Genomic DNA, 25,421 nt, shown 5'->3' on the forward strand with positions numbered 1-25,421 from the left:
ACAGAGCTGAATATTTCCACTCAAGAATAAAATGAGTCACACTCCCACTCAAAACACACAGCCTTGTGTTGCCAATGTGGAAATGTGCATCTCTGCTTCTGTGGTTGATGCCTTCATCTCCACCTCTGCACATCTTCGTATGCATTGCAGTGGTTCACCTAAATAAAACTCAACATGTCATTGCATGGTGATAGATATCCTTTTAGGGGAGAACCACGAGAATAGCACTTAGTTCAAGAGTGAGTGGAGAATGGATGGATGAGGAAATCACTACTTTGCTACTCGCCTAATGGCATTAGCGAGCTGACATAGCAAACTGAGCTGGACACAAAGACGCTGTATTGTATGGATGAAATTTAAGAAGGGCGCACAGCTCTTTTTCACAAGAATTTGGTTAGCACCGCTGACAACAGCTCCCCTATCTTGCTGTGACTTGTTGTGGTATCGCAACAGTCTTCCCTCCAGCTCCCTGATGATTTGGCTTGACACTACTGTACATTTAAAGCAGGGGTACCCAACCATATTTGACCAAAGATCTACTCTTCAAGCAACGAACCTCCCGCGATCGCACACACGCATGCCATAAATAAGCAACGGCCATAATGGCCCCTAACATGAACGAAACAGGAAAATAAAGTACATACAAGAGTTTGTGAGTCACTGCCTACCTTAGTAGAGACGTGATGCAGAGGCATGGGACGCACTTGTTAACTGCAGGAACATCATGATCGTAGCTCATGTGTACCGTTTTAAAATGCTTCTCCTGGCACTCCAGATTCTCATTCTTTGCCAGTGCCATTGGTGAATTGCGGATGAAACAAACTTTGAATGAGACTAATAACTTTTAAAAAAGATACATCACAACAGGCCTGATCACAAGCTGCAATTGCAGAGTGCTGACCGCTAACAACTTCTGGTGATGTAGGTCACGCGCCACCATAGGTCAAAAGTGACCTTATTTTATTTTATTCTTTAAATACTTTTTTTGTGAAAGTGAAACTGATAGGTTGCTTGGTGTTCAGTGTACACGAACACAAAAATATACTATTCTAATAACATGCACACAGACGCACAAATCTTTTTTTTTCCATGTCCCCCTAGACCCCTCGCGATCCACTTGGGACCAGTCCGCGGGCTACCGGGTGATCGCGATCGGCTGGTTGGGCACCCTTGATTTCAAGCATGCACAAATTACTTTTTTCTATAAATACCTCATGGCTGTTTTCCAATGTTTTTTCTTTAGACAGCTCTGACAAAGTAGTGCCAAGTAGTGCACTGCATTTTGCACTGATTGCTTCAAGATGCAATCAATCAACACTGCATAATACACGTCAACGCACATGCACACGCGCGCGCGCGCGCACACACACACACACACACACACGTCCACATTTTTTTTTTTTAAGGCAGCGGTCCCCAAACTTTTTAGCTAACCATTTTAATGCGGGGATATATTTCCTAAGACCAGTACTGAAACAAATAAAAACAAAGGATTTAAAATATCACTCACCATTATACACTTCGAGTTGGCGTATTCCGAGACGTATTTCGACAGTAATGACCCAGGTGCCATAAAATGTCACGGTGATTGCTGTTCTACGTTGAATTAAGTTTTCGTCAGCACACAGTTGTCTCATTATCGAACATAATAATCTGGCAATGAAGCTACACATTGTGACAGTGCCCTTATTCCTTGCTGCTGATATGTATCTACTACGTCGAGCAGCGATCGGGGTAAGCCTCAAATCGTTAGCTTAGGGCTAAAGTGGGACTGCTGGCTTCCACTGCAAATGTGTGAGCGCTACGTGCCTGGAGCCTATCGGAGCAAGACTTGTTTTCAACCCTTTTGCAAAGTTATGTGACACACGATTTAGTAAAATATCCGTAACAATCACAATTACGGACATAACAATTTAGTATTCAGTAAATTTTGTAACAACACACGGACAATCCGTAACAGTAGGCAGCTCTGCAATTGCATGTGACCTGCGATGAGAAGCATTTCATCAGCAAGTCCCCACAATACACATCACAGTGAGTGTAGCAGTGTGGCTCATGACATTGTGAACACAAACACCCCTGTCAACATCAAGAACTTAATCAAACATCATAACCTGATGATCAATGCTAATGCTGGTAACACACGTGTTAATCTGCGCTAAAACTGAAGCTCTGCTTACCTTTTGACTTTGGCCCCACAGGTCTTCAGCCACTGTGTCAAAATGTCTCTTTCACTCTTTACGGTCTGTCAAGCTGCTAAGCTTCCATTGGCTCAGAAACATGGTGTGGAGCTAGTAATTAAGTCAATAAACTGTGCAACAGTGGGGCTCCACAAAATATGATTCAATGTGGTTTTTGTTGCGTGGGGTGTGAAACGACTCAAGGATGGTTCAATTCGAAAGGAGAACATTTCAACTCAGTGGGATTACGATTCAATTCGATATGGTACAGCTTGGTTCGGGATTGTATGATGCAATTCCTTTTTTGTTGTCATTTGACATACATTTGATTGAACGTATCAGTCAGCTAATGTGCCATTTCCTTCTAAGATATATCCGTCCAATAAAAGACGATTCGATACATAGTATCATATATTTAAAAATGGAATGATTAGATTTGGTTTGATTTAATACAATTGCATCTTTTAAATCAAAAATTGCTTTTCTGGTTCCAATCGGTCTTTGTTACAACTGTACTATGCAAAAATTAATAAAGTAACATTTCCTTGTGTGACCTTGAAAACTACGTTTCATACACTGAAGCAGGAGTACAAGTGGCCGATGCACCATCAAGTATTTTGTTGCACCGTCGTGTAAACAAGTAACATTTCAAGTGCATGTAAATACCAAAATTTCATAAACACAAAGCAACAAAAACTCCCATTTTTACACTCATTCTTGTCCAAACGTGGCCTAAATCATTTTAGCTACTGTACTATTGAACTGCTTGTATCAGACACAAGGAAACAGTATGAAAATGCCAGCAGGCAGCAGTAGAGTGGAATTTAGTCAGTTGCAGCCCAAACTAAATACTCCTGCTCTGTTACCATAATTTAGTGAGGCCATCTGGATACAGCGCTCCCCCCCCCCCCCCCCCACACTCTCATTCATTTCAACAGTCAATGACGTTTGCCGGTTTTGGAATTTACAACCGCTGCCGGGAGGAGTTGTGAATGGGGAGGCAATGCGCACACACGCACGCACGCACACACACACACACACACACACACACACACGCACGCACACGCACACACACACACACACACACACACACACACACACACACACACATTACTTAACTGACACCCTGGAGTGTGGTTCCCTTTAAACAAAGGAATTCACCCAAAGAAATATACCGTACAGGCTGCTATTAAATGTAAGCTGCTATTAAATGGGCATGTTCAACCACATCACTGTGACAAATTCAGCCATGTCGGACATGAATGCTGTTCTTTCTGTTGATCAGCAGTCACACCAACAGTTTTCTCAGATGATGTATAGCATACAGACAGTGATGGCTTTGTCAGAGGATTGAAAGCGGCAGTCAAGTGATACATGGATGACCATGCTAAAAGATCAGGGTGTTTTGTTTCACTGCACGCACTCATCATCCATAAAGTATCCTCCACAGAGAGCGGAGAGCGGCTCCACAGGAAGATGGAGATCGGATGGTAGTTGCCCACTCAGTTTGTTATGTAACAATCAATCTGATTAGATAGCTGATAGGTTGCGTCTAAGTGATGAAGCAAAATACCATTCTGGTATTTTATGTAAGTGATTGCTTTGTTTTTCTGCTGGTGAGTGGGCCACTGCAAATACAAGATGACTCATGTTTTCTTCGTTGGGAAAGAAATGAAACAGATCAAAAATCCATGATGAACATTTCTACGATGTATTCGTCAACAAGACAAGGCTGGCAGAGGGCCTATTTGGCCACAAATGGCTTAAACATCAACAGAGTTTTATTTCTAAACTTCACTGACATGCAGGGGTTTATTTCTTATTTTGAGGTTGTGAGACAGTCATGGCCAGAGCGCATTTGGAGGGAGGAAGGATGCCGCAGGGCTCTGCACTGGCTCTCCCATAAACAAACATGCAACAGAACATAAATACTTTTTGCCTCATTCTCCCAATGTCGCTGACATGTGACTTAAAAAAGGGCTTTACTTTTGCCATACACGCTGGGCCTTGTAAGATTAAACCAATAGAACTCATGTGTTGGCCCACTCTCCCAGTTACAGTACACAAACCACAGAGAATATTAGACTTCAGCAACCCAAAGGGCCATCTCATCCCTTGATGTGGGAATCTCCGTTGCCTTTCCTCTCCCACACACAGCCAGAGACTGGAAAAGGACCAATGGAGCAGCTGGGACAAGCAAGATATGTCATGGGTCATTAACTGCTCTTATTAATTTGCAAAGCTTGATTCTCCCGGCCCAGTCATGCTCTGCTTCCGTAAAACAAATGCCCAGTCTGACCTATAGGTTGGGGTTTTCGTAGCATGGAGGCTTTCTGATTCACTTTATTTTTGCCATTCATTTCCACAAAATCCACTCACACAGGATGCCCTTCTTTTTCCGAAATAAGTCGGCACGGTGAGCTAAATTGACTGCCCAAAGGGCAGATTACTCTTGCGTCACGGCGCAACTCCACAGATGCTTTTGAAGAGCCCGTGTGCTGCCGCATTTGTTTTTGTGACACAGGGGCACATTTGATAAATCAGAGCAGATTAACGTGGTCACTATGGGGTAATTTTATTTCTCGGGGTGGTGGGTGGGGGAACATAAATAAAGGAGAAATACACACACTGGCCAGAAAAACGGATTCATCGATACGATCTAATACAAAAATCAATCAATTACATTTTGTATAACACTGCCTAAAAGGTATTAATGACGGTCATGGCTGTGGTTGGTGCTCAGCTGAGTTACATTAAAAATTAAATAAAACGAAATACTTCTCTCAAAATAGTTACAAAATTAAAGTTAAGATATAAACTCATCTGAAAATGTACACACCACGTGCACAAACACACACACACCTACTACTATCTTTTACAGTTTACACTCTCAGCTTCAAAAAAGTTGATGAACCTTGCTTTAGTTAAAATGGTTTTATTGGAGAAGGCTGATTATTTTTCTGGCATGATTTCAATTTCCAGCAGAAGTGACTTTCTGTTTACTTTTGGCTTTTAATAAAAAGTGAAATGCCTTTCTTCATGCGAATGTCAAGAAACTATTTAGTTCACTCAACTTACATGTATTTATACATCACTGCACAACAGCCGCAGCTGTAAGAAAGTGCTGGACATAATAAGCAGCAAATTGCAGATCATCCGGCCAGCATCAATTCACATTGGTTTCGTTGCAGTGGAAAGACTATACAGTATCAGTTAGCGCTGGTAATGGGCCATTAAGATGGTTTGCCAAACGCATATATACCCTATTGAAGAAAAAGAAGTACAGTGCTGATGAGTTCCATTTTTCTTATTCATAAAAACGTGTTAAAAATATTAGGTGGTTTTGGGGTGAGGGTAGAATGGATGAATTGCAATTCCATTCATTTCCACTGGGTGGGGAAAAATTATTTGCGAAGTGATGAACTGGAAACAATACAGGATGATGTCATTGTGATGTGTGGAACCGAAAGCTATACAGTACAACACAGTTTTGTTTTATTTACCCGTCCATGTCTGCTTGTGCTGCACTTGTGTGTGATGTAGTAAGTACGCTGTCGATGCCGATTGGCTATCGCCTACAATGACAGACAGACTGGGACAGACTGAAATAATGACGGAATGAATGATGACTGCGGAATGACCCGCCCAGTAGTGCAAATTTAACTCGTCCTTCAAGGCACCAACTGTATAAGAAACCAGTAGAGACTGCAAGTGGGTATCTTACAGTGCTGTTTTGGAGTAATTTCCTTTTCGTGTACAGTACGCCTTGCTTCCTGTTCTTATAAGCATCTATCCAGCGGTTCAGTGCCAAATTCAAACAGTCTTGTGAACCGTCATCTGCCGATTTTTCCATATGGCTTTTGGCAGTTATGATCAGATGCTCTGAGGTCGAGCAACATGTGGTAGCAACTCAAACAAACCTAAGCAGGAATAAGAATCCGAGCAATTTTTGGAGTGACTTTACGCAACTATGTAACAATTAAAATGTTATAACTTCAGTTTGTGTTTATAAAGAAACATATCATTTGGGTTGCTTGTACGATTTATATTTCAGTGAATGAAAAAAAATTGTAATGATATCAGACAGTAAGGAGTGGTTGTGCCCCAAGATGTGTTGTCATCTTGAAACGGCCCTGTTGAAATAATATGACCAGAGCAGTTGTGCACCATTTAAAACCAATAAAACTGTTTATTTTCTGCATGGCTGACGGTATCATTTCAACTTTAGCATTATCTGAAGACACGTTTTGATTAAACTATTACACTAAATAAAGCTGTTGATCAAAAGAGTTGATCAAAATACATATACATAGGAAGATGTTATACTGTACTTTCATTGCCAGAGGACAATCTCATACTATGGCAATACAGTAAAGGCAAAAAAAGGCATTTGAATCCAGTATCGTATTTAATTTTACTTGTATGAAAATCTCTCAGATCTGATCACCATTACAATGGCCTTTCCACTCCCAGCTAGCTGATAGCGCATCTGTTGGTTTCGTTTCCCTGTACAGTACATTTTTCAAAAGATAATAGTTATTGATTGCATCGGTGAATGCTTGCGTGTGTCCTTTCGTGCAATGGGAGCGCACTCATTTTCGCAGTGACGGAAAGCGGATGTGGGAAGCAGGTTTGCTCTTACGCACAAGAGGAAAACGCGTACTGTATCGAGAATGATGGTTTTCGCTGTAAATCGTTTCAAACGTTGGCAGTAACGTTGCACAAGGTGGGGAAATCATCTGGCGGGGTTTACCTGCAGTTCTGACCAGCTTATCTTGACACACATTTCACCGAGAAACCAGACACACTTGCATCTTTGGTGCGTTAACTTACCCTCTCTTGCTTTAAGCAGAACAGTATTGGCTACGATGTTCTCCAGCTCCATCAAAATAAGAAAGAAAACAAAAACAAGAGGAGGAAGAAAATAAAAACAACCCCGAATGCAGAGGTTCACGGTGCACAGACGTCTGCAGCGAAACCACTGTCCTTTGGGCTCGCAAGGCCCGCGTAAAAGCGTCTTCACTCCTCGTTAGCAGCCAAGCAAATTTCACTCATTGACAAAGTCGTATGAGATCAAGAAGGATGTAACATGTCTGCTTGCAGTGTAACACGGGCATGGTTCTTGTTGTGGGATGAAAGTGCGCCGCTGCATTTCTACTACCGCAAAGCCATCCCATGCGTGATTCGGCTACAAAATATGTCCACCAGGGTATAGAAGAACCAATCTGGAGAAACGTGTGTGACTCCTCGGTGGATTTCTCACGGCGGTTCACCAGCGTACACCGACAGCTTCGCGTTTCGGCGGCAGAGGTTGGCTGAGTGCAGCAAAGCGGGCGTCAGTGCGCCCCTCTGCCCTTATTGGTACGTCATCAAAAGTGGGCTGGACCAACGGCCCCCAACTGTGTCAAGCCCACTTAAGCTTAAACTCACCGGAAGAGAACACTTTTTTTTTTTGTAAATGTTGAAAGTAAAATAGCTCCGACAGGTATGACGACATTGACACTTGTATTGCCTGAGAACAATGCTTCCCGAACCTATATTAAGACAAGGCACATAAAAAAAGAAAAGCACATAAAATACATCTTTATTTATATAGCACTTTCAAAAATTAAAAATAATAATCTCGTGGCCAGTGGCAAGCAGCCAAGGCCTCTGTTGTACTCACCACCGCAAGAATTCCGGACCTACATTAAAACATCACTTCTAATATCAATTCTATGAAATTGTGTTATTCTCTCTTTTTTTTCGGAGGGATCCGATCATTTTTCAACGATGGGCAACTTAAATACAGTACTTGATTTTTCATCAAAGGAACTTTTGGGCGCACATAGGACCACACGCTTTCTAACCTGATGTATGACAAAAATGCTATTTTCAGTATGAACAAAAATGGTGTTAAGTACCAAATACATGCTCTTGGTATATTTTATTTTTGATAATACATTTTTAATGCTTGCATAAACGATCCACTATCCGAACAACAAAACAACTAAATACTATTTTTCCCAGTACAGGACTCTTGCATAAACATTACCATTCAATGACAGCACGAAACTGCTAAACAAGTGCAAAAAAATGTATTTAGTAAATTTTGACAAAAATCAACACACTCAAAATGTTTATATTATTGAGGTAGTATGTCCTGCATATCATTCCGACTACTATTTACGTTGTACTTTGTAACCAGTGTAAGCACAACTAAGACATGTCTGTCATCTAGTGGTGACAGTGATATTACACGTTAAAACTGGACTTAGTTGGTGTTTAAGATTAAGATATCCTTTATTTGTCCGACACTAGGGAAATTTACAGTCTACAGCAGCAAATTTGGGGGGTAGAAAGAAGAAAAACAAAGTGTTTGAAAACACAAAAATAAATGTAGATAAAGAGAGCTGTACACAGTTCAATATAAGTGCAATATAAATATATATTCATTCATTTTCCGAACCGCTTAATCCTCACTAGGGTCGCGGGGGGTGCTGGAGCCTATCCCAGCCGTCTTCGGGCAGTAGGCGGGGGACACCCTGAACCGGTTGCCAGCCAATCGCAGGGCACACAGAGACGAACAACCATCCATGCTCACATTCACACCTAGGGACAATTTCGCATGTTCAATCAGCCTGCCATGCATGTTTTTGGAACATGGGAGGAAATCGGAGTACCCGGAGAAAACCCACGCAGGCCCGGGGAGAACATGCAAACTCCACACAGGGAGGCCGGAGCTGGAATTGAATCCGGTACCTCTGCACTGTGAAGTCGACGTGCTAACCACTGGACTACCGGGCCGCTATAAATATAAATATATAATATAAATAAATAAATATATATATATGTGTGTGTGTGTGTGTGTAGAGAGAGAGAGAGAGAGAGCTCTCCATCATAGCTTTTAGCTTAGCTAGCATCCTCCTGTTGCCCACCTCCTCCAGAGTGTCCAGGGAGCAGCCCAGGACAGAACTGGCCCTCCTGACCAGTCGCTCCAGTCTCTTTCTGTCCCTGGCCGAGATGCTGCCTGACCAGCAGACAATGCCATAATGGATGGCCGAAGCCACCACCGAGTTATAGAATTTAGTGTGATGAAGTGATGTAAAAAGTCCTAATTTATTTGCATTGTAATGACAAACGCTTCAGATTTTCAAAACAATCTTATTTCACAACTCCACTAAATATGCACTTTCTAAATGATTTTCTTCAAGGAACAAAATCAAACATACCTTTTCCTCAATGAAAAAGTACAGGTGCGTGCGCAAGAGCGCGCGTGCGCACGCACACACACACAGGAGCTGGTAGGTTTAGTTCCCCCTCCTTCATAAAATAATTGAGGAATTACAGTTTTACTTGGGTTAAGTTTGTGAGCTACATTCTGCTCGTTATTAGCATTATAAGAAATTAAAACACAGTGATTGATGCTTCTTCCAGAACGCTTCATTGATATTCATATTTACAATGGAAAGGGAACAAAGAGAGCCATGAGTAAAAAATAACATTTTAATGGAGCATGGCCATTACTTTTGTGTCATTACCAGGCCTTAGTATCACCAACTACAAACACTTGAGTAACACAAAGTGCCGCTGTGAAATAATTGTGATAAAATAGTGAGCCACAACAAATGTTTTTGCTACCGTTGACCTGAAAAACGGAGAGAAGTGCATTCAAATTAAATGTATACAGTAAGGAGGCAAAGTAAAATGTTGCCTGGTGCACATAAAATCATGTTAACAAATTCAACTAAGATACCAGTCTGATACAAAAAGATACCAGTCTGATACAAACTGAAGCAACTGATGGGCTGTAGGCCGTTTTAATATTCATCCAAGTTATCAGCTTTGGGGATGGAGAGGCCTCTGTCTTTCAGGACCTGCATCTTCACTTTCTCAGTCTCCTGCTTAGTTTGCTGCTTCAACCGCTGCTCCTCCAGAATCTCTTCAATGGAGACCTGTTGCAGGACTGTGTCACATGGTTTATCCACATCCTGCAATGAAAGATGCATCCAAAAGGCAAATGTCTGATGAGGTAAAATACCATTACATATGAATGACACAAGTATAAGCTTTGCATACGAACAACCTGAAATGCAAAAATGACCTAAACGTCAACACCATCTAGGAATTTGCCCTATCCACCCAAAGTTGTCGCAGTCAAATTTTTCTAATACCCGATTTTCAGCCATTTGCTTCATCCATTTTCTTTTGCTCAAGTTTGGACAAGTGTGACATCGTTACTTGGAACCAAACATCCCATAAGGGAAGTGTTATCACAAAAAGATATTAAAATCTTTTTTTTTAAATAGAGCGTAAAAAAGATGTTAGCACAAACATTGAAAGGCAATGTCCACTTTTTTCATTCCACTGAAAGAAGCAATCGCTTTTCAAATTTGAGGAACATGTACAATCAACTTTACAATTTGGGGGAATTTGTTAATTGTGTACATAAAAATATGCTTTCCTGTATTAAAAAAAAATCCGTGGGACTAAAGAAAGATCTAATATGCAGTGAAAAATCAAACACACTCCCCCAAAATGGTTTGGGTGCAACCACAATTTCCTAGTAAAATGTGCCTTAACTCAAACAAAACCAAGAACCTGCCAATTTTAGCAATACCAATAAAACATAATTAGGTTGGCAGTGATATCACATACGATTGTCTTGTTTTTTTCAGGGCGTTGCAAAACGTTACCTTGGCTATGCCCAGTGTTTGCGCAGTAACTCTGGTCAATATTCCCGTTTCTCTCGGCTTCAAAATGGTTTGCTTTTCTCCCATAGACAGCTCTCTGATCTTCATGTTTGCTTAACATCAATTGCAGTTTTCACAGGTAAAACACAAAGCCAAAAAAGCACTTTCTAATGTCCAAGCAATCAATCAATCAATCTAAAAAGGAAACACCTGAGCAATTAGAAACACCCATGAGTCACATGTTCAAATACTTTTTCTCACTTGAAAAGCTTCGAACAAAAGGTGCTCCGTCCCGAGTTGTTTAACACATCTAGATGTAAATACCATAAAATAAAACCTGGACTACTGAACTTTTAAAATATATTAATCTTTTGATTTTGAAAGCCAAAAGTCTTCAATATAAAATAAAATCAAGTGAATTCCCCTTGTCCATCCAGGATTTTTGGATGGGACGATGTATGAAGTCAACCGTTCCATCTTACACAGGAGCAGACATTCCAAACCTACAGTACAAAAACCTCATAAAAAGTGCGGTCGTACTGTCAAAGCATTATTGGATACACACCTGAGCCAAAGAGTTATGGGACCACGAATAAGGAGTTTGTTTATATAATTGTTGTTGAGACGACTTTTTTAAATCACCATTTGGGAGCGTGGAGTTGTGAAACAAACGATACCATGAGACATCAGATACAATTCATGATTCAAAAAGTGACTACATATACACGTTTTCTAAACGGTGCACTTTGCAGATGAATTAAAATGACAGATGATTGGTGAAACAAACAAAGAAAAGTCACACGTACTATTTCGCCAAGCAGCACCACATTTTCTCCTCGCACAATGAAGATTCCTCTTGGGATGTCACCAAATTTCTTGCCCACGTGGATACGTTCAACTGTCTGATGGAAAACTAAATTGGCTGAAAGAGAAGATAAACTAATTAGGTGAGCGACATTTACGTAGCAGCTGAGGCATCAGGTGTAAGAAGCATGTTCCATTAGTTCTAAATGTAAAACATTCGGTTGTGTTACACACGCGTCTTGTGTGAAAACAATGGGCAGTTAATTAAAAAAGACGTACCGAATTGGTCAATGCTTCTGAGGTACCCGATTAGTGTTCTACCATCTCGTAAGAGAACCAGATGTTTTTCTGTAAAGTACAGGTAAGGCAAGCATTATACAGCAACATTGACGGCGAATGTGTCAGTCGCAAAGATTGTGAGCGGTCTTCCCACGAGAGTCGATTGTCCTCGAATACTTACTGTCGATCTCATCAATGAGACTTGCCGTCCCTGGTACGTAGTTCATCTTGGAATCTTGTTTCTTGATTGCCTTCGTTTATTATCGTAGCTTCACTCCATGAATGTCTCGAAAGGTTTCTGATGGGGAGGGGAAGGGGGAGACCGGAAGTGTTTTTATAAGCACCAGGATTAAACTTCCGGGTAATGTTGAAATCTTGATACGTGGTAAAAAAATAGAAACGGCCATTTGATGTGCATGCCTACAGCACCGATAGAAGGGGCAAAAGCGTCAGAGAATTCCACGTGTGTGGACTACAAGACAATCAACAATTGGAGATTCCGGCACATTGTGCTGCAAATAAAACGGGGCACATCGTTGTTTAATTACCTCAACGAATCATTGTTGTCAGGTTCTTGAAGAGGAATATTTTTTGGTCAAGCGTACTGTCAGTTTAACATATGTTTTTGGCATTTACCAAAAAGTGAACCTCTTGAAAATGGTTAAGAATTGAGGAAATTACGACTGCATTTCCATGTCACCGCATTGCCTTTGATGGGGAACGTTGTCCCTTCCAACATGGCCGCCATGCCATGTTGGCATGCCCCTTAGCTAGGCTGCCAAAACGCATCGGAGAATCTGGTTTTATTTGTGTCCTTAAACGCCTGAATCCTATGGAATTATAGCTGCGTTGAGATTGAGAATGCCGATTTATGTTTTTGAAAATAGGTTTAAGATAATACTACTACATTTCAATTGATACTCTGTTTTCGTGTAACCAAGATTGTTTATATCATTCGAAGGGTTACTCGTATCTGTTACAAGTTAAAATAAAACATTGACTAGACATTATGTATCAAATGTTAAAAATATACAAATAAATAGCTACTGTGCACAATGTCCTTTTTGACAGCGTAACTGTCTTTTTGGTCACCCTGTACACGGTGTCCTTAAAAAAAAATCTGAGTAGTTTCTCTTTACCTGCATTCGCCATCCTCATTAGGATAAACAAGTTGACGCAAGTGCAGTGTCGTCAGCCATTCAATCATTTCCTGATCTTTATCGTCAGTACTTCTCACTCCCCCTCCGTTTGTCTACCACAATTGTAATTAGAGCTTTTTATAGATATATCAGAAGGGGTTGTATTCTAATAACATTGCCTGGAGTGCGTTTAGCTTGTACATCACCGTCAAATGAAGTGAAATCTGCCTGGCCCTCGAGGTGCAACTTGGATAATAACCTCGGAAACTGCCGTAAGAAACATGGTGAGTCAGACTAAAGCACTCGCTGTGTATAAAAGATGCACATTAGATGTTTTGTGTTACTGCTTTAGGTAAAAGAGGAGCTCGCCAAGGGCTCGCAAAGCTCTTGCCCATGCTAGCTTCGGGGCTAACGTGCTAACTGCTGTTATGTAATAGCTAGCGCTTCCTTGTTCGCCCAGCTAAGTTTCTTGCGAATCACGTTTACTTTTGCGTGACAACATCGCAACAGTGGCTGAGACTGGAATGCTTTACCCTCTGTCTGGCCGCGGTGAGGTTCTGCTTTACTGTTTACTTCTTTCATCTGATAACATGAATGAGCCAGAGTGTTTATGGACATGACATACAAAATAAAAAAGCAAATCTTTTTATTGTTGTCAAGGCCGACTTAATTGAAAAGATGTTGGAAAAAAGGGTGCTTAAATTGTGTCAATATGTCAAGAATTTAGTAAGCGATGATATTTTGAAGACTTCAAAAAACGTGCAAAAATGGTCCCTTGTTTCACATTGAAGACAGAATGCCTTGTGATTAATTTTAAGAAAAGGAATGAAGCTGAGACCTTTGAGGCCTCACACGTTACTAAGTGTGGACTGAAATCATAGAGGAGACTCCACATGAAATAGTCCGATTTCACAAGCTGAGTAATAATACTTATCCTTAATGTAATGACAATATTGGTTAATTTGGAATGATCAAAAATGTTGCCACTGTCTCATCTGCATCTTACAAATTGGATGTGCCTTGTTTGTCAAGTTCTCCAAATCAAAAGAGGTATGTCAATACAAAAAAAAGCTAGCTTCCTTTCAACACTTTTGAGCGGGTCAAAGATGAGTTGACCCACTGCACCTGCGAGAAACATCGAAGTATTCCATGAAAAGGATCAACTTGAGAACTAGACCAAATAGGGGATTCCAGTGGACATCTATTTATAGAGGTGAAAAAAAACCCCCAGCCATAGTGCATTTTTCTCAGTGGAGCTCAAACAGACCTGGCTTGATGTAACCATATTAAAAAAAAGGGTCACGAGTAATGGCAGAACCAGGTCCATTGTCACACTCTTAGATTGTGTTGTGGTGTGTTCTCAGGACACTCCACAGTATTCAGGCTACCCATCACACTACTGGTATCCTCAGGCTCACTCCACGGGACACTATGCAAATGCCTATCCCTCTGGATCTGATGGCCAGCCACAGTATAACCCACAGGTATGTTTCGTGGTTGAACATAACTTGGTGTCAAAGGTGGAGAAGTATCCTAATCACAATCTTTTAAACCTTTATTTACATTATCTTACCACGACCTTCTGTATTCTAAATAGATTTTTCACAATAACTAGACAGCTCAGGATAGGAACAGCAACTGTGTCAGTTGTTTTAATATTACTTTGGTTAAGATTGCTACAGTTTTAAAAATAACCATCAACATTTAAACATCACCTGTACAATTAAAGCTTTTGGGATGGCATGTGTGACACTGGAATGCACATTTTCCCCCCCATGGGAATTACTGTTTTAAAAGCCCAATAATTCAAAGGTCCAGCTGAAATTATATGTGACCTTGAATCTCTCACATCATAGGAATCGTGCGTTACAGAATACTGTAATTACTCAATTCTCCAACCTTTGTAGGTAATTTCTGGAGGTTATCCAAACGGCCATGGTGTCTACAGCCCAGCACAGAGTCAATATTCAACGAGTGGTTTCCATCCATCCAACCCTTTCTACTGTGCTGACACTCAGACAACGCCTCCAGCTTCTTACCCTAGTCACAGCTGTCCTGCAGAACGAAACAGTGGGCAACCTGGACAGCCACTTTCACAAAACCATCACTATCCTGGTATACACTGTCAAGCGGTAAGGACATTTAAACACACAAAGCATCACCTAAATAAACACAGGATGAACACCAAGGCCATTTGCATCATTCCTTACCATTTAAAACCCTTGCTGTTGCTAACCTGAAAACGGGTCAATTCGGACCCAAACACAATACAAGGGTTTTAATGTATTTTATTGGGTGGTCCCAACTTACTTTGTGTCCCATCTCTGTGTGCCCAGGGTCCTGGATATCCTCCGGGGCCATATACTCACTACAGCGAAGGTGGTCATGCAATGCCTCCAAACACGCTTTATCCCACGGGCCAATCTCTGCACACCAACCCCACGGCTGAAGCTTGGCCACACCCTGGCACATACGCACCTTCACAGCAGCAATGGCAGCCAGGCCAACAGCTTCCTCCAAGTCATTATGGAATACGGCCGCTACACCCTCCAGCTTGGCCAGGGACTGGAAGTGGTGCCCCACCACCTTACCAACCCAAGGTGTGAGCAAATGGAATGTAATCTGTATTATATTATATGTTTTTACACTACTCCGAGTTTGCAAGTTGGAAAGAACTATAGAAACGTATGTTGGCGGGTTTTCCCCGTTAATGCAAATGAAAATGTTCATTTAGCGCTAAGGAAGTTTGAATCGCTCGGCCAAGGTACCAGTTGTAACCCTGTGTGAGTTTTTGTAGATTTTGACAAAGTTAGGGTGTCGTGTCATGATGTGTTGCCACTAGTAAATGTGCTTCAGTGGAGATGAGCAGAATGTAGTGTCAGTGCAGGACAGTGTGGGACCAGAAAGGGAGAGTTAATTGTGTCACATCATCGTACAGTAGCATTGGATCAGTGTGTGCACCCAAAAAAGTATTTTGACAAAGTACGGAGTACAAATTATATGCCTCTTTCTCTCTCTCTCTCTTTCTGAAAAATCGACTTAAGGAGAGTAACAGTATTTTTTATTTGATACTACCTTCTCACCACTGTAGATTGTAAAACAAAGCACAAGGTTTCAAATCTCATTTCAGGTCAAATGCAGTAATATGCTTTCTTTATGGAAATGAAAAATAGTTTTGTGTTTTGTGTCATACCAGGACCAACAACACCAGCGCACACCGCAAGTGGGACCTAAACCCAGGCTAACCACATCCCCAAATCGCACCATTGGGAAACCCACAGAAATTAGTTCACCTCCCCAAATCTTCAAGAAAGCAGGGCAAATTGATCAAAATCACTCTCAAGGTGAGCCCCCACCCTCTGCACCTACCCAATCTCAAGCTCCAGGCAAAGCTGGACCCCCACCCGTCAGCGACAACCCCAGCTTAGCTCGGGTTCAGCAAATCGTGGCAAGAGTGCTCCTTCTTCAGGAAGATGTTGATGAGTTTGTGGGTAAAAAAACAGATAAGAGTTATCGATGCCTGGAGGAACTTCTAACCAAAGAACTGCTTGAGCTGGACTCCGTGGAGACTCAGGGACTTGAAAATATCCGTCAAGCACGAAAGGAGGCTGTGCAGAGAATCCAGGCCATTCTCGACCGGCTGGAAAGGAAAGCTTTCTAAAGTCAGTCATGAACCACTTTATTGGGCCTCAGACCGTATCGGCTTCTTCCAGATCTCATTTGAACTAGAGAGTTGAAACAAATGATCAAAAATGACCCAGTACGCTGTTGGTAGTAGATCAGCAAACTGTTTTTTTGTACATATCATCAGGAACTTTGGAATCAGTCTGTGACTGAATTTTGATTTGTGCTATTCTGAATGATGAAAGGAAGAGGGAATTATTATTGCCACTCCCAAACTGTTGCTAATCCCCCACAAGTGATTCAGAATCAAGTAATCACCCTTACTGTCCTTGCTTGTGTGTCCGTTTTAAAAGGGTCCTTTGCTCTTCACAATATGCACATTGCCTTAACTGCCCATTAGTGTTTGTCACCGTCCAGTTGCATGATCACGTAGTCCCTCGATACATCGAGGTTATCACAGTGCTCTCGTTCAGCGTGTTTTGTTTCCATTGTGCTCCGCATTGCATGCACAATACTTTTGCAACCTCTATGACCTCATAATTGAAAGATGGATGAGTAAAACAAAACAAAACGCTAGTTATTTTCATATATTTTCATATATATATGAAAATAACTGTCATTTTTTTGCCCTGTGATTTCCAACCAACGAACATCATACGTTCAAGGAGTGAAAGCGCATTTTCCCAATTGTCCATCCAAACTGTCAAGAACCCATTTAATTTGTTGAACATCGGTGTTTGTTAAAGCACCTGAGTCAAATTATGTTGGTTCTGTCATTAATCTCATTATGTTTTAAAGGTTGCACAATTCTTCCAAGTGGTGCAGTGTAGACATTTTCCCCTGAAACATGATGGATGTGTTGATTATAACAGAGTTCCATGTATCGGGATGTTCAGTATATTCAGAAAAAAAATAAAAGTATTGCATGGAAAATGTATCATCTGTCCTACATATTCATTTTCTTGTGCTATGACATGCAGCCCAAATATAAAATGTCATCTGTAATGCATGTTTCCAACACAAGATGGAAATATTTGGCAGATTGATAAAATGAAGCCAGTAAAAAATGACAGTATTTGTCCCAATTGGGAATTCTGACAAATAATAAAATATGGATTATATTTTTAACTCTGGTGAAATTTGTCATTCTTACAATCTTAGTCCTGATGTTGTTTGTCAAATTTTGTAGGTACATGTCAGATTTTGTTTTAATGTGAAGCAAATTAAAAAATGTGATTTATGTTTAGAAAAAAACAGAAGTGTTACTGTATTTGTGAAAACTGTTGCATGGCACCGACATTGCACTGCATTGCTAGCGAGCACTCTGGTCTATAAATAGGTGGCTATTTTGATGCAAAAGCACAGCAGTAGAACCCCAAGTGTTGGGGGCAGGAATTAATGCAAGGGGCCGATAGTCTCACAACGCTTTGGACATGTTGCCGTTAGTGTAGCTTTCCTCTATTAAAGGTTGTGCTGGTTGCACACTTGCAAGGAAAGAATCCCTAGGAAATTGTCCAAAACATTTTGTTGCCTGAGACGAGTGTTTAAAATCCAACATTGGAAAGTGATGTCGTTTACATCCAAACTTCCTGCATCCTGGAAAGACAGACCTCCTCCAAGGAAGGTAGAAATTGACTTGAGTTCTCCTGGTTTAGCAGTGTTTGAATTGGAAAGACTCTTGTTGACTGGCAAAGCCATCATCAGCCACGCAGATGAAGTGTGGCCCAGGCTCTACATTGGTGATCAGTAAGTAGCTCGATTGCATTTTTGTATGCTGAAAAGAAAACAAGCCGGGCCAAATTGAAGTGATCTCCAATACCTTTTTGTTGTTGTTACATTACCTGTGTTGAATATCATGAATATTTGAGTCCACATGTATCAAAATAAATGTTATTTATTCAATACCAGCTAATTCTGGACCCAGACGTTTAAAAACGTCTTTGGGAGTGAATGAGTTAAGTACACAAGTAATTCTGGACACCTCAAGTTCTATTCGGCATGGTGACAGCTCTGCTATTTGGGTTTCCATCATTCACTTGTGCATTAAGTCTGCTACATTTTCCAACACCGCAAAAAAAAAGTCTTGAAGGGTTCTTCAGGTCAAAGTCAAAGAGCCACACTGATGTACTGGCACTTTGCATTTCTTTGGGAAACGCTGTTACACTTTGTAGCAAATTGCATACAAAAGCTGTCAGCACAGTCACGCTTTGTCCCTCAACCCCACAGACACAGTGCAGAGAACTGGAACGGTTTAGCCAGGCATGGAATTACTCATATCCTTAACGCAGCTCACAGTAAACGTCGAAGATGTCCTGACATCTACCAAGGATTGAAGATCACCTACATGGGCGTAGAGGCAAATGACTCCTACAATTTTGACATCAGCGTCAACTTCCAGGCAGCTGCAGACTTTATTCACACAGCTCTTAGCAGAGGAGGTGAGAATTGGAACGAAGAAGGCAGCTACGGTTAAAATGAGCAACTGAAAGCAACTTTTAATTTCCTGTCTTGTCTTTCTTCAGGTCATGTTCTGGTGCATTGTCATGTAGGAGTGAGCCGTTCTGCCACCCTCGTCTTGGCATACTTGATGCTGAAGCAGCGGCTCACCCTGGTGGAGGCTATTTGTGCTGTGAAAGAAAACAGGGGGGTCATTCCGAACCGAGGTTTCCTCCGACAACTTATCCGTCTGGATAGGCAACTTTTTGGCATGCATAACTGAAGCCAGCCATTGGGGTGCAGCTGGGGGTTTCGGTCCTGAGGGAAAAAAAACATCACAAACATCCTTTTGGCTTAACTTCAATGATGCAAAATGAAAAATACTATTTTCTAGGCTTGCTGACAGTCATGGGCCACTAGAATCATTTCATTCGTCATCACATTTCTCTCCCCTCTGTCAACCCTGTGATTATATTATTGTTTATGATTAGACAGTATGTGTCTTCTTTTTTTATCTATACTGTATTTTTGTCGTTTCAATAAACTTAGTGTGAAAGGTTTTTGAGATGCATGCATGTGAAATTCAGGCGCATTTTGCAAGGATAATTTTCTTCAGCATTGCACATGGTAGACAGGTAGAGGAAGACGACCACCTGGTCGAGAGTTACTGAAACATCGTTTGCAGGGGTTTTGTACACATTCTTTATCTGCACTGTGCAAACTCGGGTGTTGTCACAGTGGGGCAGTAAACATTACTGGGACCACGGAGAGAGTACACAGAAGAGTACAGGACACTAAACCAAAGTTCAGTTGCTCTGCCTCATAGGTGGGATGAAAATTAGGATAATACACTGGTGAGACAATTTAATATGGAATCAAAATAAAAGTAACGCAAGAAACATTTTGCTCAGTATGGGGATGAATTATGGAAATTAGTCTTTGCCTGAATGTGTAAATAGTGAGATGTCAAGTTTCCGAGCCCAAAATCTATCAGGAATGCCCATTACGTCGATCACGATCGACCGGTAGATCGCGGACTGGTCCCAAGTCGATCGCGAGGGGTCTAGAGGAGAAAAACAACCCAAACAATTTGTGGGTCTTTGTGCATGTTAGTAATATATTTTTGTGTTAATGTACACTACACCCTAATCATCCTATCAGTCTAATTTTCACAGAAAGTATTTAAAAAAAATACAATAAAATAAAGCAGGTAAATCTTTAACCTCCAGTGGGGCAGGTCACGCGGTAACGGGTCGATCGCGGAAGGTTGGTTGATCGAAAAGTCGATCTTTGATCCAAAAAGTTTGGGCACCACTGATCTAAGTCAAAGTACACTGCATGATCATGTCCTTTCTGCTTCCACTGCTCCCACACAAAATGGGAGGGGACAAGAGACGATGACATACAGAAAGCGGGCTCATCCCACCCACTCAAGGTGTATAAAGACAGTCCTGACTGTCCGCACTCTGCTTGGTGTGGCTGAGGTTTTGGAGGCCAGAGAGCCAATCAGCGATTGGTAAGTTACTCAACATCCACATTTTAATTCCCTTTTCACAACATATAAAACGATCACATGACCCATAAAGTTCTTCCCCTACATAGGACAAAAGCGGTTTCTGACTTCCCTGACATTTTTGCCGAAACATGGCAATTAATAAATTAAACATTGTTCAAATTACTGTACATTGAATAAGATAAGATAAGATAAGATAAGAAAACCTTTATTAGTCTCGCAATGGAGAAATTCCCGATTCACAGCAGCAAAGTTATGAAAGGAAGAAGTAGAACACAATCTCTTTTTCGTCAATGGACGCTATAGCTTCGCGTTTGCTTTCAAAACTTAGCTTGTAGCAGACGTGTGCACATTTTCAGCATGACGTCTCTGATCCACTGGTGAAAGGACACTTTGATCCTCTCCTCTTTCATCTAGAACTGCTTCAGACAACAAAGTGTATGCAGAAAAGTGGTGAAGATTGCACGACTGTCTGTGTCCTAGAATATTTGGGTTATTGTATATGAATTTTGACTGAAACATCAAAGCCAGTAGCTCGAACGCTACAACGGAAAGTTTAGATCCCAGGAAAACATTTTGCGGCAATAAAGTTTGTTTTGAACGTTGTGTTTTTCAAAAGTAATGGGGACAAATCAAGTATGTTGCTACACGAAATAAAACAGTGCTTTTTCGACAAAAAGGAAACTACAAAATAGGTTGTTAGCGGACCAAACAAATCTGCAGGAGGAAGTGCAGGTAGAGTACATTGAAGTGGTCACTCTCATGCTTGTGATCCACACTGCTGTAAAGTCCTGTCTATCGGGCATGTCCAGCTGCAGTCCTGGAGGACCGCTGTCCTGTGTGTTTTATATGCCTCACTACTCCAAAAACGATCAGCTCATCGGCAAGCTCTGAAGAAGCCCGATAAACCATCCTGATCATTTCAATCGGGTGTGGTAGCGTATAGCAGAGGTGTCAAACTCGTATTTGTCGCGGGCCACATTGTAGTTACGCTTTCCCTTGGAGGGCCGTTATGAATTTTGGGAAACCATATAAATGTTTAATCCCGTCCATATATTACATACACAGCGCACAACAAATTGATCAATAACTAGTTTTACAATCAGAAGTCAAGAATAATGACTGTTATTGTGGTTTACATGTGACAATTTGTGCCCTGCGATTGGCTGGCAACCGATTCAGGGTGTCCCCCGCCTACTGCCCGAAGACAGCTGGGATAGGCTCCAGCACCCCCCGCGACCCTAGTGAGGATCAAGCGGTTCGGAAAATGGATGGATGTGACAATTTGAAATTTTGATTCAGACTTTAGCAAGCGTCATGGAAGTTGACATGATTGATTTGCTTTCGTGAGCCACATAAAATGGTGTGGCGGGCCAGATCTGGCCCCCGGGCCTTGACTTTGACACCAGTGGGGTATAGGGTGACATATAAAACACACAGGATAAGGGGCCCTCGAGGACCAGGGTTGGACAACCTTGCTGTAAATCGACGGACAGTAGTTTGCAAGTGAATCATTTTTTTTAAATTTTAAAAAAATGTCAGAAGTTGAGGTGCAAAAATCATACACAACGAACTGGCTCAGAGCAATTTCTGGTAAGTAGTAAAGCACGTGGAACGGTTATAAAATGACGAACAAAAAGGTTTGTATCTCATTCTGCATTCGTGTACCGCTTGCCTTGAGGGAATACGGTACATCACCCTGACAAAGTATACTTTGCTTGTTGAACTTTGACATGTGGTCTATTGTTGTGTAATGACAAGATCAATTTTGTCCATTTGAACCTTTGCCCCCTAGTCCACAACGATGCATACGGCCCTGCGTGTCTGGATCTTATCAGTGGTGGTGTGTTTGGGAAGAGGCCACCACCATCTGGGACACACTGATGATGACAGCCTCTCACAAGTGAGCTCAGGAAACAAAGAGTTTGCCTTCCACCTGTACAGGAGGTTGGCAGCTCATCCTGACAACCAGGGCAAGAACATCTTTTACTCTCCATCTAGTGTGTCTGTCGCCTTGGCTGCCTTGTCTGTCGGAGCCCGGGGGGACACACACGAACAGCTGCTGAGTGGTCTGGGCTACAACAGCTCACAAGTTACCCAGAGTGCCATCAATCAGGCCTTTAGTATGCTTCTCAAAAGGCAAGATAATTCCTCCGACATCAGTGAAGGGACCGCCGTGTTTCTGGATAACACTTTCCAGCCGAACCCTGAGTTCCTAAAAGATTTGAAAGAAGCCTTTCACACCGATGTGTCGAATGTCAACTTCCATCAAACAACAGAAAGTGCCGATACCATCAATAAATATGTGTCGGATAAGACCCATGGCAAGATCGATAAGTTGGTGGAGGACCTGGATCCAGGCACCATCATGTATCTCATAAGCTACATCTACTTCAAAGGTACACTTGACAGTATTTCCGAAAAATAGGTCTCTTTCGAGATCTGACATGAAAATGTTGTGTTGGCTCGAACGTCTCTTATTTCTGTTCATTCTTCTCACACAGGAATGTGGGACAGTCCTTTTGAAGCCGAACTCACAAAAGAAGACAAGTTTATGGTTGATGAGAATACCGAGGTCGGAAGCTACAACATGGGAAAAAAAAAAAGTAAAATTAGAACGGTGATGCAAGAAGGAGATCTCCAATTTCATTCCGAATTGTATTTTTCCAGGTTCCTGTCCAGATGATGAACAAAGAGGATGGTTTTGATACCTATTGGGATATGGCAATTAACACGACAATCGTGCGCCTTCCCTTCAACAGCTCTTACTCCATGCTTCTGTTGTTGCCTGAAAACATGGCGGTACTGGAAAAGGAAATATGTCCACAGCATCTCACTAAATGGTCAAAATGGATGAAAAAGAGGTTGGTTGGTTCATATTTTTGGTGGAGAAGCGAGTTCGAATTGCTGCTGGTGTGATCATTTGAATCACAGTACGTTTGCCTGTTTCTTTTAGGACTTATGATATATTTGTACCAAAGATCTCCATGAAGACTGAGTACTCTCTAAAGGAACTGCTGACTGAAATGGGAATGACGAACATGTTTGATGTTCGAGCAGATTTGAGTGGCATTTCGGAGGGGAAGAAACTGTTGGTCTCCGGCGTAAGGATGCAGTCAACTTTTTTTCCACTCTTCTTTTCATTCCCGCGATATCTCACGTTGCCTCTTTTCACTTCAGGTTGTGCACCAAGCCGCCCTTGACATTGACGAGGCCGGAGCCACCGCTGCAGCCTCCACCGGCATTCGCATCACTCTGATGTCCCTCCAATACGTCCCTGTGCTGAAGTTCAATCGTCCATTCATGCTTCTCATCACCGAAAACACCACAGACGACATTCTCTTTATGGGCAAAATCATGAATCCGAAAATCTGATGGACACCACTTGGTGTATCATCATCATTATTGTCGTCATCATAACAATAAAGCAATCCTGCGGCCTTTGTGATTACATTATTTTCGCTCTTCTTGTTCAGTGAGCTTGGTGGAACAAAATATGGACTCACGGTGAAACTGACACTCCAACTCATTCACAGATTAAATTTGTGCTATTTTTGTGATTAAATTGACCAAATCTTGAGCCGTATAAAAACCTTGGTCTCTGAAATAAAACATTATATTGTGGGAGGATAATATTAAATCCATCCATCCATTTTGCATACCGCTTACCCTGTTCGGGGTCACTCAGGGAGTTGGTGCCTATCTCAGCTGACATTGGACAAAAGACACTCTGCACTCTGGACTGGTCACCAGCACATGTAGAGACAACCAACCACTCACACTCACTTTCACAACATCACTAAGTGGAGAACTGAAGCCACGCTGCCTTCTCACCATCAGTGACCATTACTAAAGCAATAAATTACAGCAATTCAAATACTTGGAACACCATTTTATCAATAGCAATTGCATTGAAATGGAATGAGATATGGAATAATCCAGGCTCAAAATAACTTACTTTCTTTGAGGAACAATTTTGTTAATTAATAACTTCATTTTAGGAGCAGTTCAGCAATTTTGAGCAGCAATCCTAGAGACATGTGTTTTATTAAACAATAAATATACGACATTATAACGGCGAGGTTGAATGTAGGGTTGCAGCTGTATTAAAGCATTCGAGTATCCTTTCAAAGTATTTTTAAAATCTTGTTCTCCAAAGTTATGTTCTTGCAATCTATGTTATGGTCATGATTTTAGTCGGCTACTTTTATTTATTTACTTTAACATTTTTGTTTGTAAATGCTATTAAATGTTTTACTTTTAATTATGTGAAGCACATTTAGTGGGTGGAACAGCAGGTGACAGGTTAGCACGTCCACCTCACAGTACAGAGGTCATGGGCTCGAATCCAGGCCCGGCCTTCGGTGTTGAGTTTGCATGTTCTGGGTTTTCTCCAGGTATTCCAGTTTCCTCCTACATACCAAAAACATGCATGGTATTTTGATGGAACACGCTAAATTGTTCCTAGGTGTGATTTAAGATAAGATAAGATATCCTTTTATTATTTTGAGAGCGAAATGTTGTTTGTCTCTGTGTGCCCTGCGATTGGCTGAAAACCAGTTCAGGGTGTACCCCGCCTACTGCTCAAAAAACGAAATTCGTGAGTTTAAAGCACATCAGATAATAAATGGATGAATGGTTTGGATTCTAAATTCTAAAATTCATACTTGGTTCACCCTCCCTATCAGCAAGCGGCGGTAGTTCATCTCAACGTTTCGTGACAACCGGCAAAAGATTTCAAGAAGAAGAAGAAGAAGAAGAAGAAGAAGAAGAA

At 41.4% G+C, this 25,421-nt stretch overlaps 5 protein-coding genes across 7 annotated transcripts in view; 3 read left to right on the forward strand and 2 right to left on the reverse strand.

Annotated features, from left to right (window-relative positions):
- Window positions 1-7,487, reverse strand: part of grk5l (G protein-coupled receptor kinase 5 like) — a 31,523-nt gene extending 24,036 nt beyond the window's left edge. For both annotated transcript variants that reach the window (XM_086110923.1, XM_086110922.1), the window contains exon 1: window positions 7,014-7,487. In XM_086110923.1, the coding sequence (XP_085967049.1) occupies window positions 7,014-7,065 (52 nt within the window). In that variant the 5' untranslated portion in view covers window positions 7,066-7,487. The remainder of the gene's footprint in view (window positions 1-7,013) is intronic.
- Window positions 7,488-9,651: 2,164 nt separating this feature from the next.
- lsm1 (LSM1, U6 small nuclear RNA associated) lies at window positions 9,652-12,259 on the reverse strand. The gene is made up of 4 exons (XM_086111901.1): window positions 12,117-12,259; window positions 11,936-12,004; window positions 11,659-11,774; window positions 9,652-10,150 (listed from the first exon to the last, which is right to left on the reverse strand). The coding sequence occupies exons 1-4, from the start codon at window positions 12,160-12,162 to the stop codon at window positions 9,980-9,982; spliced, it is 402 nt and encodes a 133-aa protein (XP_085968027.1). The 5' UTR covers window positions 12,163-12,259; the 3' UTR covers window positions 9,652-9,979.
- A 950-nt stretch (window positions 12,260-13,209) lies between these two features.
- bag4 (BCL2 associated athanogene 4) lies at window positions 13,210-17,826 on the forward strand. 2 transcript variants are annotated; one of them, XM_086111898.1, is made up of 5 exons: window positions 13,210-13,358; window positions 14,439-14,558; window positions 14,982-15,206; window positions 15,411-15,674; window positions 16,271-17,826. In XM_086111898.1, exons 1-5 carry the CDS (start codon window positions 13,356-13,358, stop codon window positions 16,733-16,735), a joined length of 1,077 nt encoding a protein of 358 aa, XP_085968024.1. In that variant the 5' UTR covers window positions 13,210-13,355; the 3' UTR covers window positions 16,736-17,826. The 2 variants fall into 2 exon arrangements, with proteins under 2 accessions (XP_085968024.1, XP_085968025.1); XM_086111899.1 differs by lacking the exon at window positions 14,439-14,558 and having other exon boundaries at window positions 13,221-13,358.
- A 179-nt stretch (window positions 17,827-18,005) lies between these two features.
- LOC147204994 (dual specificity protein phosphatase 26-like) lies at window positions 18,006-19,673 on the forward strand. Its single transcript, XM_086111593.1, has 3 exons — window positions 18,006-18,444; window positions 18,925-19,136; window positions 19,221-19,673. Exons 1-3 carry the CDS (start codon window positions 18,266-18,268, stop codon window positions 19,415-19,417), a joined length of 588 nt encoding a protein of 195 aa, XP_085967719.1. The 5' UTR covers window positions 18,006-18,265; the 3' UTR covers window positions 19,418-19,673.
- Window positions 19,674-20,496: 823 nt separating this feature from the next.
- Window positions 20,497-24,087, forward strand: LOC147204995 (alpha-1-antitrypsin-like). The gene is made up of 6 exons (XM_086111805.1): window positions 20,497-20,650; window positions 22,443-23,046; window positions 23,152-23,222; window positions 23,318-23,511; window positions 23,604-23,751; window positions 23,828-24,087. The coding sequence occupies exons 2-6, from the start codon at window positions 22,452-22,454 to the stop codon at window positions 24,020-24,022; spliced, it is 1,203 nt and encodes a 400-aa protein (XP_085967931.1). The 5' UTR covers window positions 20,497-20,650; window positions 22,443-22,451; the 3' UTR covers window positions 24,023-24,087.
- Window positions 24,088-25,421: the final 1,334 nt, after the last annotated feature.

The sequence above is a fragment of the Hippocampus guttulatus genome, chromosome 5 (assembly GCF_054856545.1).
Source record: "Hippocampus guttulatus isolate MCC_2025c chromosome 5, RoL_Hgut_1.0, whole genome shotgun sequence".
NCBI classification, from domain to species: Eukaryota; Metazoa; Chordata; class Actinopteri; order Syngnathiformes; family Syngnathidae; genus Hippocampus; species Hippocampus guttulatus.